General features: G+C 33.3%; 1 protein-coding gene across 1 annotated transcript in view; it reads right to left on the bottom strand.

Moving 5' to 3' along the window:
* LOC117116795 overlaps nucleotides 1-15,788 on the bottom strand; it is a 29,889-nt gene extending 14,101 nt beyond the window's left edge. The window contains exons 1-3 of the mRNA XM_033260890.1: nucleotides 15,241-15,788; nucleotides 5,896-5,967; nucleotides 4,630-4,689 (exon numbers count right to left, since the gene is read on the bottom strand). Coding sequence (XP_033116781.1) covers nucleotides 4,630-4,689; nucleotides 5,896-5,967; nucleotides 15,241-15,428 — 320 coding nt within the window. The 5' untranslated portion in view covers nucleotides 15,429-15,788. The remainder of the gene's footprint in view (nucleotides 1-4,629; nucleotides 4,690-5,895; nucleotides 5,968-15,240) is intronic.
* Between the last annotated feature and the right edge of the window lie 800 nt (nucleotides 15,789-16,588).

Raw genomic sequence — 16,588 nt, 5'->3', positions numbered from 1 at the left:
ATGGTCTGGTTGCTATGGTTTTTGTGACGTTCAGCGTGTAGGGACGCACGTGTGCCTAGAATGTCGATGCCAGAGTTATAACCTTTGATGTCCCGAGATGTGCGTCCTTTTGTTGAATTACCTTGGTGCCAGCGATCATGGACGACTCCCAAGAAATGAAGAAATTTAAAAAAAGATAAATAAAAAAAAAAAGAGAGAGAGTTAAAGCAATGCAAGAAAAGTTTTCCGGTATATAGTTTATTAATTGTGAATTAGAACACAAATTAGAGCAACATAAAAAATAAATTAACAAACAAAAACAAAAATTAAAAATCATTACATAACATTAAATACGGTAGCTTTTAAGCCCAGAGATACGCACTGGGTTGTGCCGGAAAATGCAAGAAAAAAACGACATTAATTACGATTGTTAATTATTGGCCTATATAATCTTTTTAATTCTATTTTAATTCACCATTCTTTAAAGACACCAGTATTAATAACAACGTTTTTAGTTTATTTACTGCAGTCTGTCGGTCTGTCTGTGTGTCGGTCGGTCTGTCTGCTGTCGTCTTTCTGGCCGTCTGTTTGCGAAATTACTTCATGTGATACGAAATCAACCAATCAATTGACAGGCATCTATTTATGTGTGTTATACAACATAATAATCGAAGAAAGACACCATTCAATTTTTGCAAGGAAGGGTAAAAAAAGAAAAGTGTCAGGGTCTCCGAAATTTGATTTTTACACACAAGCATAAAAGCAAATAATGGAATTACCCCACGTATTTAGGCAGTGCTCAAAAAACAATGTGCCTGAATTCCATTATTTTCTTAAGTGTATGCTGCAGTTTTGCACATACACGGTTTGCTCTTTGGTATCGATTTCAGGAATAGAGCGAAGGCATGCACTCCATGGAGTGATTGCTCTAGTGAATTATGCATTGCATTTCATTACTAAATACTTTCATGGCATGCATTATTTTGTTCCGCGGTTTACCATTGATCACTCCCCTAGTAATGGTATTTTCGTATCTTTTTATCTTATAATAATTACATGTAAAGGCCTATTTATTATATTCAAGGGGTATCTGAATATGACACGCACTATTTTGTTCCCTGTGTACCATTGAGCACTCTCCTGATAATAGTATTTTCGTATCTTTTCATCATTAATAATTATATGCAAAGGCCTGTTTATTTCCAAGGGTATCTGAATATTACCTTATACCTGGCCAGTACTAAAACAAGTGCAGTAGTGTATGCCTACAATACAAGGCCAACCATATTTATTAGAGATTTTGGTATGTCGACCTTTTTTTTTTAAAGAAAAGTTGGAGTAATTTTTCTACGGTATAAAAAGAAACTTATGTATTCAGAAAACAGCATACACTCGAAAAAGAGCAGTTAGGTCATCAAAAGCTCCATCAATTGATTGAATATTGTTGTAATTAGCAGATCTGCAAAGAAAATTATTACACAAGGCGTTAGCAGGCTTTATGGTAATAATTATTTCTCAATAAATATAGATAATATATACCTAAAATATGGCTGCAAAATTATACAAGAAAAGGAAGGAATGGAGGGTATTGAAATTATGAATGTTAATATAAGTTCATTGAAACTGATTAACCAATCAATAATTATACAGTATATATATATAACAATGAATTTGGTTAGATTTTATTGATATTATCATATGAAATAGGTTTAACAAGTATAAAGTAAAAATTGAAGTTTAACAACGATATACAATGACATTTATTCAGAAAAATTTCACAACAAATTACATATTACGAATTGTTTACATAGGCATCAAAAGAAGCGGTGGCTTGTCAATTTGAATACCGAACATACAAAACATGCACACACAGAATACATGGAAACTCAGATTCAACATTTTAATTTTTAAATTTGGGGTCGCCCACAATTGCCGGCACCTCCCGGAAGGGGAAATGCCTCAGTGATTACGATTGTTAATTATAATTGGCCTATATAATCTTTTTAATTCTATTTTGATTCACCATTCTTTAAAGACACCAGTATTAATAATAACGTTTTTAGTTTATTTATTCTATCTGTCGGTCTGTCTGTGTGTCGGTCGGTCTGTCTGCTGTCGTCTTTCTGGCCGTCTGTTTGCAAAATTACTTCATGTGATACGAAATCTATCAATTGACAGGCCTCTATTTATGTGTGTTATACAACATAATAATCGAAGAAAGACACCATTCAATTTTTGCAAGGAAGGTTAAAAAAAGAAAAGTGTCAGGGTCTCAGAAATTTGATTTTTACCCTCGAGCATAAAAGCAAATAATGGAACTACCCCACGTATTTAGGCAGTGCTCAAAAAACAATGTGCCTGAATACGAAGGCAATTCCATTATTTTCTTAAGTGTATGCTGCAGTTTTGCACATACACGGTTTGCTCTTTGGTACCGATTTCTGGAATAGAGCGGAGGTATGCACTCCATGGAGTGACTGCTCTAGTGAATTATGCATTGCATTACTAAATACTTTCATGGCATGCATTATTTTGTTCCGCGGTTTACCATTGATCACTCCCCTGGTAATGGTATTTTCGTATCTTATTATCTTTTAATAATTACATGTAAAGGCCTATTTATTATATTCAAGGGGTATCTGAATATGACACGCACTATTTTGTTCCCTGTGTACCATTAAGCACTCTCCTGATAATAGTATTTTCGTATCTTTTCATCATTAATATTATATGTAAAGGCTTGTTTATTTCGAAGGGTATCTGAATATTACCTTATACCTGGCCAGTACTAAAATAAGTGCAGTAGTGTATGCCTACAATACAAGGCCAACCATATTTATTAGAGATTTTGGTATGTCGACCTTTTTTTTTTAGAAAAGTTGGAGTAATTTTTCTACGGTATAAAAAGAAACTTATGTATTCAGAAAACAGCATACACTTGAAAAAGAGCAGTTAGGTCATCAAAAGCTCCCTCAATTGATTGTATATTGTTGTAATTAGCAGATCTGCAAAGAAAAGTATTACACAAGGCGTTAGCAGGCTTTATGATAATAATTATTTCTCAATAAATATAGATAATATATACCTAAGATATGGCTGCAAAATTATACAAGAAAAGGAAGGAATGGAGGGTATTGAAATTATGAATGTTAATATAAGTTCATTGAAACTGATTAACCAATCAATAATAGGATTTTACCTAAACTAAATCTCAAAATATTAGATTTTATTTCTGTATTTCTCCATTACATCTTTGTACTTTTCTTCTTCTTATTAGATTTTAAAATACAGGTCCCCCCCCCCCAATTAAATACCCCTCTATGGAAGACCACCTTTTTGTTGTCCCAAATTAACAAATGTATTTTATCTTTATACGAATTGGAGGGAGACCTGTAAAAACGTAAAAGATTAGGAATAATGATTATTATATTAAACTGCGGAACTTCTATTTAAAGTGGCATTAATAGTAGTAGTAAGGTTAGCTATCTAAGTACACGCCAACCTGTCGTCGTCAATCCTTATCAATTGCAATGACAAACGACACTGTACCTATTCTTATCGCCGATACTTTGTCACAAAGTGTGATGCTGATAAAACGTTTATGCAATGCATTTTTAAACGCTAATTTGAAGGCTCTAAACGCTAACCTTTTTAAAATTCATACCAAATACAGTGACCCGAACCGTGTTTTTAATTATGTATGAATGACTTAGGGCTAACTCTCTGGCGTTCAGAGGCTAAAGTATATTTTAATCATTATTAACAAGATTTCCATTCGAATCAAATAGCATGTTGTGTTTTTAAGAATCATGATTTATAAATAAATCGTCTTCTATTATTATTATCTTTTTATTTTTATTTTGTAGTTATTATTGATCTTTCTTTGAAAGGCATCAAAACTTAAAGCTTGCTTGTACTTGATGCCTTTTCAATCAATATTTGAATTAGGAATTGTAAACAAAATATTTATGATAAAGGAAATTGATTGAATAAAAATTTAGTGTAAACTTTTAAGTTCACAATAAATGTTAAAAATAAAAAATATATAAATATATAAATAAAATATAATATATAATATATATAATTATATATATATATATATATATATTAAAATATCTTTTTGTTGTAGGCCTATGTTTAAAATTGCATACCAAACCAATCCGAAGCGTATTTGGAATTACTGTATTACAATTTGTTTTAAATTCCATTACAATTTGTTATGATTTTTTAACAGAATATTCCCTGCGCGTAAAGGTATCGAACAGAACTCTAATTACACCGCTGAACATTGAAAAGTGATTCAATTATTGTGGCGTATGTGTCACTCCACACGAATCTACAAGTCACCACACGAATCTACAAGCATGACAGGGAATTAACTGAAGTCCAGACGCTTATATAATTAGGACCGTTAACGTCTGTAGTGTGTAAAAAGTCTGACACTGCAAAACAACTGGCGCATGTGTAGGGAGTGCGAAAAGTACGTAAATGTGAACAAAACATCCAGTGAAAAACGACGGTTATTTTTTTTTTCCAATTAATCTGAAATATGGATTGATTTTCACTTTGCGTGATCGATGATGGTAGGTTTCAAATCCCACACGTTTATTAAGTACATATGTTTTTTTTTATAGAAATATTAATACTTACATGAACTCGATTCGTTTTGGAAACTTTGGCAAGGAAGTCAGATTGTTAAAGTCCAGTACTCTGAAAGTTAGAGTAGAATTAAACAAAATTACATTAGGTCAATATAACAAGCATTTAAATGGTGATTGGTATGAAAAATGCAATGAAATATGCAGTTTTAAAACACATCATTACAGCATTGTAATACTGAAAATTTATTGCGAAAAAAGTCGTCGGGTAAAAGATATATTAAGCCACTGTCTGTGCTAATATGTAAAACTTAAAATATCAATTACATACAATGAATTTTACCTAATTTCATCACATAAATTGAAACAATTTTGTTGTCTTTATTTAGAGATTTTACTGCTAGATGATACTAGGAGTATCATTAAATTGATTACGTGCAAACCAAGTAAAGGGCTTAAAAGAAATATAAAAAATGTTAATCATGTATGCCTCTATTATATTTTAATTGTTATAATTAATAGAATCTTCATCAAGCAGACGAACATTTTTACTTTTTATGTATACAACTCAAATTCTAAAATATAATTTGATCGATGTTATAATTAAGATGTAAACAATTATTACAACAATTTTGCTCGGTTTTACGTTTACATACTTATCTTAGTATTAAAATTATTAAACTTACCTAGATAATAATTGTCAGTAGGCCTACTAATCATTAACAACAGTATTAAGTTCGATGTATAAATTTGGTAATCCTTTATAAATATGTTATATGTAATATAAATTAATTATGAATAATTTTCAATTTAAAAGTAGTTGTATAATAAATGTATACAAAATAATAAATCCAACTTTTAAAAGAACAAAATGTTGTATATATTAGGCCTACTTATACTAAGTAGGCATGCAAATTCTTAAGACGGTAATATTGCTTTGATGGGTTTGAACGCGTACAAACGAAGTGGGTTTAGGGAATATAATGTTTACAATTGTTTCTAATTTAAAATACAATAAACTTAGCTAATGAGAACATTAGCTACATCCGGAAGTGTGGCTGTCCCCTGTATGGAGCAGAAAAGAGTGGATACCAGGCTGCATCATAGCTAGTAAAAGATGTCTCATTGGAATGACAATATCATTATACGCTGTCCAAGTATCATATAGTGACAAAAAATTATTTTTTTTTTTAACAGGTGCTATACAAATTCTCCAATTTATTATTATTATTATTATTATTATTATTATTATTATTATTATTATTATTATTATTATTATTATTATTATTATTATATACACGAAAAGGTGTCCACTTACATTGAAAATAAGTACTGTAGTCGAAGCAACGTATCGTTCGATATCTCCGATATATTGTTCTTCGCAGCATCACTTAACAAAAAAAGAAACAACAATAATGTGTGAATTGAGAATGAATAGACGTAGCTAGTAAGGTAAAATTGGTGAGGGTTCATGCCCGTAGCCAGGGTTTTGGTTTTTGTCTTTTTTTATTTTTTTTTAATTTATTTAATTTTTTTTGTGGCGCGAGGGGGGGGGGGGGGGGTCGCTCTTTATGCTGCAAACCCCAACCCAAATAGCCCACACACTGAGAAAAAAAAATCCTTTCTGTTATCATATCATATCTTTTATTCTGTCTTAACATATAACAATAACAGCCAAGGTGGCTCCACAGAGAAAAACTAAACATCAGATTGCCAAATATTAGATTCTATTAATATTTACATTCATATTAATGAAAACAAATTAATAAAAACCCAATGGATGATTTGCACTCCTTCTTTCACATTGCAGAATAAATGCAATGTTATATTTGGTAGAGACTAAGTCTAGCAGCCACGAGGAACATTAAATTTAAATATCATGAATAATCAATTATCAGATCCGGGAAGTGTGACGGCGATATGAGTAGCTACATCAAGCTAGCCAACAATCTGCCAGCCAACAACAAGCCAGCCCACAATTCCAGCCAACAATAAGATAAGATACGATCGCGTTGGACTGCAGATTTCACTATTTACTTCACTGTGTGTGCGGCCGCGAAATTAGCGATGTTTTTCAAAACAGCACAAATTCTTCAATCTATTGGCCACGGCTGTGGGATAAAAAGTGCGGATGGCGGGGAAGGAGATGGGGGAGGGGTAGGGATAATATTAGAGGAGTTGGGAAACAATAAGGAGAGGAATTGGGAAACAATATCGTTCGAAAACGACAGATTGTTCCTAAAAATCCCTTGGATTACACATAGGCATGGTGTATAAGTCATTTTTATACTGGTGGTAAATATAGGTAACGATTGCTCGAAAGGGAAGATTGTTCCTGAAAATCCCTTGGTAGGATTATGGTGTGATACCCAAGTCCTGATAATAACGGATCCGGTGCCGGACATCCAGCCACAGCGAAAATTAAATGGTGCCTTCGTTCGATTATTATGTAGGCTACCATTTCACTAAATTTTATGATGATCCATTCATTAGTTTTTGTGCAATCTTGTTAACAGAAAGACAGTCAGACAGCAGTGAATGCATAACCTCCTTGGCGGTGGAGGTAGGCTATTCAGTTTCGTTAAGCCTTTAAATAGGGAGAATACCCACCCCTGGCCACTCCGTGAGCGAAAATACTTTTCTGGTATGCTAGGGGCCCCTGGCATTTTGTCGCTCTCGGGCCCCATGACTCGTCGTTACGCCCGACTGCCTTGTCTTCTAATCCCAGGGTCCTAGGTTCAATTCCTGTGGCAGCTGATAAAAGCATCACGTTATTTCATTAATTGAAGAGGGCCAATTTATACAGTGTCAGCGGAACTTGTGGTCCTAGGATACGCTGAAAGTGTCACTCTCGATTTAATATGGTTAAAACAAATACTTTATTTTCCTCAATAGAGATGCCAAACAACAAAAGAAAATCTTCCCTGCAGTCTACCATCAGTTGAACGTTACCTTATGGATTCAATGTCTGGCCAATGTTTGATCACTCTTTAATAAAAATATCACAGAATAATTTAACATGTTTGATATAGTGTGTAATTTGATACAGAGTGTGGACGTCAGATGAAACCCTCGACAAAGCAGTCTTTAACATTTTGTGAAAGGCATGAGTTATTGTAGATCTAGGCCAAATTGTCGAAACCCTGTTTGCCGAATGCCAGATTGACGAGTCCAGTTTGCCAAAACCCAGTTTGCCGAAACATAGTTTGCCGATTCAAAAACAATGAAAATCTCAGTTTGCAGAAACCCAGTTTGCCGAAACATAGTTTGCCGATTCAAAAACAATAAAAATCTCAGTTTGCAGAAACCCAGTTTGCCGAAACCCAGTTTTGCCGAAAGTACCTTGAAGACTTTCGTTCATTTATACTATTATATATAATTTAAAAGTGTTGAATTTATTATGATTGATAGATAAATAAATGTTATTTTACTTTACTGGACCAAGAGGTACTAGGGGCACCGTTCTAGAGCGCATAGGCGTTACGCCACAGAGCATGTATTCTCTTCAGTCCGTAATAAGGGCTCAAAAACATCAGTCTTAGGTCTCCGTCATTTGGCCTAATTTTTACATGCTGATTTATAATCGAGAAAATATATAATTTTTCTAGGAAGTGGTAACATAATAGAGCTCTAAAATTTTCACGCGCCACTGAACTCATGGGTACTCTTCTTTTTTCCTTTTTAACTCTTCTCAATTCCTCCCTCTTTTTTATTTTTCGGTGGCATTGAAGGGGTGGGTGTGAGTAGGGGACCATGGACTCCCGTTGGATCCGCCCCTGAAAATTTCTGTCACAATGTATATTATTTTATTGAAAAACGATTATTTCGTCCTGTCCTCAGGACTTCTTTAGCGTTAATGAAATGCAGAGAACTATTGGCTTTATTGGCAGCTGTTTCATGCATCATGCAGTGCAATCTTCAGGAGTGAGTGAATAGGAAGATAATGGAGGTTATGTGAGGTTCAGCTGCGGGTGGGGGGGGGTCAGAATTATGTCGGCCCATCTTACCATGTTCAACTCACTAAATAAATTCTAGATACCAAAATGCCAAGTGATATTGCTTTATGATAACAAGGTACATATAAGTCTATACATAATATTATCATTTTGAAAATGTATAATGCTTTGAAACTAAATGAGGAACCATACAACATTTCTTTAAAAACCACAGTAAACTCTTCTCAAGAAATGAAAGCTCTACTGTTACTTTTTATGTTAGATCTATGCCTACTGTATATTTATGCTGTACTTTCAGATTTCAAAACAGTTTACACTCAAACTGAAATTTCTAAAAGTTACATGCTTCCCAACATCCCCTTAAAGCATTACATGTATATCATCTAATTTTCCCATTGTTACGAAAAAAAAAATCAGCTCATAGATCTTGAACAAGTGTAGGTATAGGACCACTTTCAGATCCGCCAATGCAAACGATTATAGTAAGTGTATACAAATATAATTTATTATTTGTTACACCTTAATAAATGAACAGTGAATTGACGAAACAAGAAGTCAATCGGAAAATAGTGCCACGACTTCCGTTTCAATTTGGTTTGTTTTGCTTCACAAGTTAAGAAATGTGTTCCTTCATGTCAAGTGATTTGCAAACAAAGTTTAAAATATTGTAGAAATGTTTAATCGACAATAAACCAATAACAATTTGATGTAAATTTACTCTGAGCTTTCGTCGATGTTATCAATTTGACTTCGTCTGGCTATTTGGGGGATTGCTCACAGCTCGTTACATCAAATTGTAATTTGTTTATTATCTTACCAACAGCTTTACAATCTATCTGATATCTTTGAACCAATGTAAATCGTTCTTTACATGAACCAGTAAAAATAATCCATTATAATACATCATCTTGCCATACAAACAAAGAAACTTCCTGATTTTAATTTTTAAATAATTTATTGGATTGGATTGGATTTATTCGGTGTAAACACCTAGGATAGCCCCGAAATTCTAGAAGAAGACTTATTTCCATTGGGGTTCTTCTGGTGGTGATTGTGCAGTACACCGGGAGACAATCCCCTACTCTTTTAGAGTGTACCAAAAATACACGGGACCAACGGCTTAAACGTCTCATCCGAAGGACGGTGCGCTATTGTAACCTGTGTTAGCCCTCCAGCTGAAACACAAGTAGAGGGAGCAATAAGAATTGAACTTGGAACCTAGAGATCTCCACGGTTCAGCGCACACACAGTGACTACCACCAGATTAGCCGACTAAGCTAAGCTGCTCTGCTAATCTCTTTTATACACTGACATCCTGTTTAAACTTCCGAATCCCCCATTGTTTTCAGTTTTATTTTTAATATCTGACACATGCACACATACTTACACGTCACATCCGTTTGTTTCAATATCCTCTAAATTATTTTATTTCCTTTGTGAGCTACCATCCCTTGTGATGTAAATATAAGCCTAATTTGAATTATAAATTATGAATTATGGTATAGTCATTTATTTACTTCAGTCCTATAACGTCTGCCTTAATTATGATAACGTCATTAAAGTGCTTCCGTCCTACCCCGCCTTATCAAAGTATGAATTATGGTGACATTATTTGTTTACTTCCGGCCTACAGTTGTACATTATCTACTGTCAATGCCAGTTGTATTACAAAAACAATAAGAATAATGAAAATGAATAAATGCCATATATCTGAGGCAGACACAGGAATTTTGACAAAGGGAAGGGGGCGAAGTTTATGAAAAAATGTTGCTGTTGAAATACTCATAATTTGTGAAGGGCCGCCGAAGGCGGCCCTTCACAATACACAAACCAGATGAGACTATTCAAATATTTACGAAAGTTTAAAGCATGCTGTTATTTTTTACTTGAAATCAGTGACGTATATTTGTACTGAGTACAAAAATTGTAGAGTGAAAAGCACTAAAGATAAGGAGGGTAAAGAATGTATTTTGGTGAAGAGTGACTGAAAACACAATATATTCATTGTTGCACCTTCATAACTCCCGTCTCCTTCACAAGTTATGGTGTTTCTTTATATCATGTTATTTGCATTGTCAAATCAGTCTGAGTGAAAACCTACAATTCTCTGTTTTTATTAATCTAATTTCCGTTAATGAAGTTAATGATCTTATTACCAATTTAAATGAGAACAAAAATTATGGTTATCGTCGATTTTCATATACTATTATTAAAACATTTCGAATTCTATTTCAGATCCGCTCTGTCATATTTTTAATTCTTAGTTTATTACTGCCATTTTTCCAAATTCCTTTATGATTGCCAAAGTAGTCCCTATATATATAAAGGATGAACCTCATTATTTAAAAAAAAATTGCAGACTCATATCTTTGTTACCTTTTTTTCTAAAATTCTTGAACGACTGATTCAGTCAAGATTACATAATAATTACACAAACACAACATTCTTTACCCAAATCAGTAGGGATTTAGAAAGGGATTTTTATCTGACCTAGCTTTATTAGATATTTACAACAAAATAACAAATGCGATCAATAATAAGGAATATACTGCTGGATTTTTTCTTGATCTTAGCAAGGTCTTGATACCATTTATCACAATATACTTATTTTTAAAAAGCTCGAAAACTATGGTATCAGAGGCCTTGCTCTTCAATTTATTAATTACGTACCTTACAGATAGATATCAATTTACCTAGGCCTATATTAACTCAACAAACTTCAATATTTCTCGCATTAAACGAAGTGTCTCCCAAGGCTCCATTCTAGGTCTTCTGTTATTTTTAAGTTACGTTAATGATATTTCAAATTCTTCCAAACTTTTCATTTCGTTTTCAAAATAATGAGGTTCATCCTTTATAAATAGGGACTACTTTGGCAATCATAAAGGAATTTGGAAAAATGGCAGTAATAAACTAAGAATTAAAAATATGACAGAGCGGATCTGAAATAGAATTCGAAATGTTTTAATAATAGTATATGAAAATCCACGATAACTATAATTTTTGTTTCCATTTAAATTGGTAATAAGATCATTAACTTCATTAACGGAAATTAGATTAATAAAAACAGAGAATTGTAGGTTTTCACTCAGACTGACTTGACAATGCAAATTACATGATATAAAGAAACACCATAACTTGTGAATTAAAAAAAAAACAAAAAAAAAACAAAAAAAAAACAAGGAGACGGGAGTTATGAAGGTGCAACAATGAATATATTGTGTTTTCAGTCACTCTTCACCAAAATACATTCTTTACCCTCCTTATCTTTAGTGCTTTTCACTCTCCAATTTTTTGTACTCAGTACAAATATACGTCACTGATTTCAAGTAAAAAATAACAGCATGCTTTAAACTTTCGTAAATATTTGAATAGTCTCATCTGGTTTGTTCTTTTCTAAACTTTGGCGTTCTTTTATATTCTATAACTGCCCTAAACTTTAGAAACTCTACCTCATGATTTTAAATAGAAACCCTCTGTCTTTAGTTTCAAACGCAATTATAAAAGCCTTCTGGTCTCGGTATAATCCAAACAGTAGTGAGCAGTACTGAAAAAATGTACGGTAGTCAGCTATATTATAAAGTCTGGATTACCATTTTACCTCTTTCATTTGAGTTTATACATGATTCTGCTTGTTTAGATTGACATTATGTTATTAATGTTTTTCCCCAATTTTATTAGTGTTCACCCGGTTTTTTAACTTTAAAAGTACTTTGTTCTTCTTCTTCTTCTTCTTCTTCTTCTTCTGCTTTTTTGGCGGCCATGACTTAAAGTTCTTTAACTTATTTCGGTCGCCTTCTTCACAATTTTTTTTTCTGACTGTATTTTGTATTGTGTGTAAAGGCAATAAAACAAAGTGGAAAAGCGCTCTGACACTTAGTTGTATAGAGCGCTATATAAAAACCTATTATTATTATTATTATTATTATTATTATTATTATTATTATTATTATTATTATTATTATAATTATTATAATTATTATTATTATTATTATTATTATTATTACTATTAGTGGCGAAAGTATGTACATTTCTTTTTAAGAAAAATGTCATTTTGCTGACCTTATTGGCATATGCAATTTAAGTGTGAAAAAATAGGGTTCCTATTTCTTGGCAACCACTGTTCGTATAGAGTTGCTTTTCATTTATTATTATTATTTTTTTTTTTTTTTTTTTTTTTTTTTGCCTGGAATCTATACTTTGAAACATCCTGAAAGGAAGATGTCTTTGTTAGCCATTTTTTTTCAAACCCTGTTCAAATGCAAGCAGGGTGTTTTAACCGAGCACAGCAACACATTTTTGTTTTTACCCTATACAAAACTAGATCCGGAACAAAATCACAATGGCAGCACAGTTTAGCTTTCATAAAAACTACCCACACGACCGAGCCTACCAGTTCACCGAAGCAACCATTGCACAGTCCCTTTACACAATGGTAATGTAAAAAATACAACAATAATTACCATAATGATAGTTGTTCCCTACAAAATACTGTTCTTTAGAAATTCAAATTTTGCATTTTTTAACAAAAAATCATGGCTTTGTATATTTTTTTCAAAATTAATGAATAAAATGTGTTCACTCAATGGAAAAGCTACATTCATAACATCGCGGGAAGAACAAGGAAGGCAATAGATGGCGCAATTTAGGTTTCTCTGCCAACGACTGGTCAGTAGAATCAATTTATTGTGGGTGATGTCCAATTGGATACTGTCTACAATTCCCCACCCTTACCCAAAAGTACGCAAAACCTCCGAAATCGGAGGGTTTATTTGCTCTCTCAGTATAGAGGAAGCTTGTTGCAGAGACTTATAGTACGCAAAATTGATTAAAGGTTTTGCAATGCTAGTTTTGGTCTGTATATAGAGAGAGGTTTAATTAATGTACGCAGAAACTTCCAAATCGGAGGTTTGATTAAAAGTGTGAAAACGATTTTGGATTTTTCTGGTGTAGTACGTAAAAACTTCCAAAATCGGAGTTTTCACGGCGGGTGCAGACACTCCGATTTAATTTCGGAGCAAGTACATACCGCTCATATTCTGTAAAAGTTATATTTATGATTATTTTTCCCTGACGAATGTGTTGCGTTCTCCTTTGATAGTCACTCTGAGGGGAATCTGCCTCTGCAACAGTACTGGCACAACTACCTTAATTTCAATTAATTAATTTGTTATAACTGACGGTTTTAAAAGCATGTAAGAGGTAAAGTATATTTTCATCTATTAGGTTGTTTACAGGCTAATATGCAGGCCGAGGCTGTTTAGGGGCCCCGGTTGGGTCCAGAGGCGAGAAGCTCCGACAAAGTAGTATTTTGAGGCCGTATTTACAGGATTTCTGTAACCCATAATTCTATAGTTTCATTTTCCTTTATTCAAATCAAAATCACAACCAAGGCTGAATTATATGATATTTACAAAAAAAAAAATGTAGGCCTACTAATTTTATAAGGCTAAGATTGTATACCTGCTACAAACAAAAAATAACATAGATGCCATAATAACGTTGTTCAGAAATGAAATACACAGAAATGAACTTTAACTCATGCATATTGTAGGCCTACTATTGTTTAAAAAAAAAACCCATTGTTTTTTTTTTTTAATAAGATTTAAATAAATGTTTAAAAAATGAATTGATCATGTCTTATCTATATAACGACGGAACCCCTTTTATATACGAAAGGAGAAACTTAGTGATATCGTGCTCTAAAAAAAAAATAAATTAAAAAGCGCAACAATGATAGTCACATGTCAATTCATGTTGTTACTCTTGGTTATTGGCTTGTGCAAATTTGCAAATATCTGATTAGTTGTATAATGAAAATGATGAACGCAAGTCCACAGATTGTGCAAATATTGTATCCTTGTAAATTGAAAAATATAAAAAACAATACTGAAATGAAAAACACATGGTTAACTCACACGAAAGAGAAAAAAAATGTAGGCTACTGTAATATTAAAACATAAAAAAAAACACAAGTACAAGACATAAAAGTAACATGAAAATTTCAAACAACAGAAGTACACAACAGGTTTAAAAACCATATACCTATGGTTTCAAACTATCGATCGCGACCCAAGTTAGAGTCGCCAAAATATTTTGCGAGTCGGCGGATGTTTAATGTTGTCGGAGACTAATAGCCTAATAAAACTTGTCATGTCTTCCTTTCTTTGTGCAAGTGTAACTGTGTGTGGCGTATTCTTTAATTGGGCATTATTTCCACAAAATAAAACTAGACATTTGTTTTTCTAACTAAACAATGTTACCTGCTGGAGTCCATACAACAACTCAATGGTTGGTAGGACTAATCCTGTAGGAGTATTTCCAAACCAAACATGAAGTTACAGGCATAATCGTTATAAAAACAGAGGTAAAAAGTTTAATAGTGTGGCACTCGATAGGTATTTTCTCTGTAATTTCACCGCATCCTATATCAACCAAATATTGGGGATTTAAAGCCTAAAATCTTTGCGCCAGCAAAATCTCGGGTCTACTCATAATTAAAACAAGTCTGGTAAATTTTTTTTAATCTGCTATGTCATATTTAGCTTAACTAAGACTACTATTCTTTTGGCATTTTGTCAAATGGTTGGTATCTGAAGTTAATTATAGATCTGGGTGTGATCACCGCTATACTAAATATAGTATAATTATTTCATGATTACATCTTGGTGTTTTCTTAAAAGTTTGTTAAACATCGAAAGACTTACAGTCTCGTAGTGTTCACTGGAATACCACCGGGTAAAGCACTAAGTCCACGTCCCGTACAATCAACTGCCCAAGTACCATCCGAATGCTGCAGACAATTACAATCGCCCTTCGAATGAGTGTCTCCACATGCTGACTGGCTGGAAACTTTCACTAGTAGAAGGAATGTTGTCCAACGTAGAACAGTCATTCTTTAGTCACATATAATGTTGAAGAAATGTATAAAGGGTGGAAGAAACTTTGTTAGTGTTTTCAGGAAGCACTATAATTTGATAATCCACACAATAGACGTTCAATATGATGAGCAAATTAGAATAAAATATTCGAAGTCTATAGCTTCGTATTCAGAATGAATCTCAATGAGCATCATTATGTAAACACCGTAAGCTCAATCAGGTAATTACCCATTCATCTTGTTCACTGAAGCTTGCAGACCTACCAAGTGAGAATCCGTGCCTCTTTCCACGCTCTTCCGCTCAACAATCATTTTCTCACGCCGGTAGTCGATGGGGGCCAAAAAAATAAACAATTAAATAAATAAAAAATTTAAAAAAAAAAACAGGGATCTATCTCATTAAAAAATCGATATTCGGGAATTATGCAAAGGGGCAAGCTTTGTATTTGTAATACCTCATTCTAACTCACCTCGCCCCCCCAAACCGCCCCCCCCCCCCCACCTTTCAAGACTTCTAGATACGCCACTGATTTTAATGCCCAAGAGGAGCGAATCTTTTCAATGGTTCGGAAAAAAACAAAACTGCTTTCGCCCAAATTTAGATCCAAGGGGAACCTTATCAAGTATCCTGACCATCAAATTGGCACATGAGGAGCCTAAAGATGTAGTAAAATCTGCAAAAAAAAAAGGCCACCTGGGCTTATAAAAAAGCCCACTCATCAACTTCACAGGAGTAAGGTTAACTCTTTCCCATTGCTTAGAAATTTCATTTATTCCTGAAGATGAAATAATAAATATCAAAATATTGAATCAAAAAAACAATGTCATGTATCCCATTTCTTGGAGTTTGTATTACCATAGAGAAAGAAAATAAATAATCTATTTTCTTTCTCTATGGTATTATTCTATATAAGAATTCTGCAAGTGAAAGTGTATTATATGTATGCACCAAATTTCACAGTTTAATTTAAAACCCAAAAATGAAAAAAAATGTTTCTATTGTGGTAGGGAATCCACTCCTCCCACACCCACCCCCACCCCTCTCGGTTGCTTCGCTTCCTCGATTGTTTGATTGTTTACTCCCAGCTTGTCAAACTTGGCATCTCTGAGCTTGGCTTTTTAAACTTTAATCTTCCACACCCTCTCAACGCAAACATAATCAGGAAATTTAGTAA

The sequence above is a fragment of the Anneissia japonica genome, unplaced genomic scaffold, assembly GCF_011630105.1.
Source record: "Anneissia japonica isolate Jap-2015-1 unplaced genomic scaffold, ASM1163010v1 scaffold287740_len772037_cov194, whole genome shotgun sequence".
NCBI lineage: Eukaryota > Metazoa > Echinodermata > Crinoidea > Comatulida > Comatulidae > Anneissia > Anneissia japonica.
The sequence above is the reverse complement of the archived record's forward strand: the minus strand, read 5'-3'. Positions and strand labels throughout refer to the sequence as shown.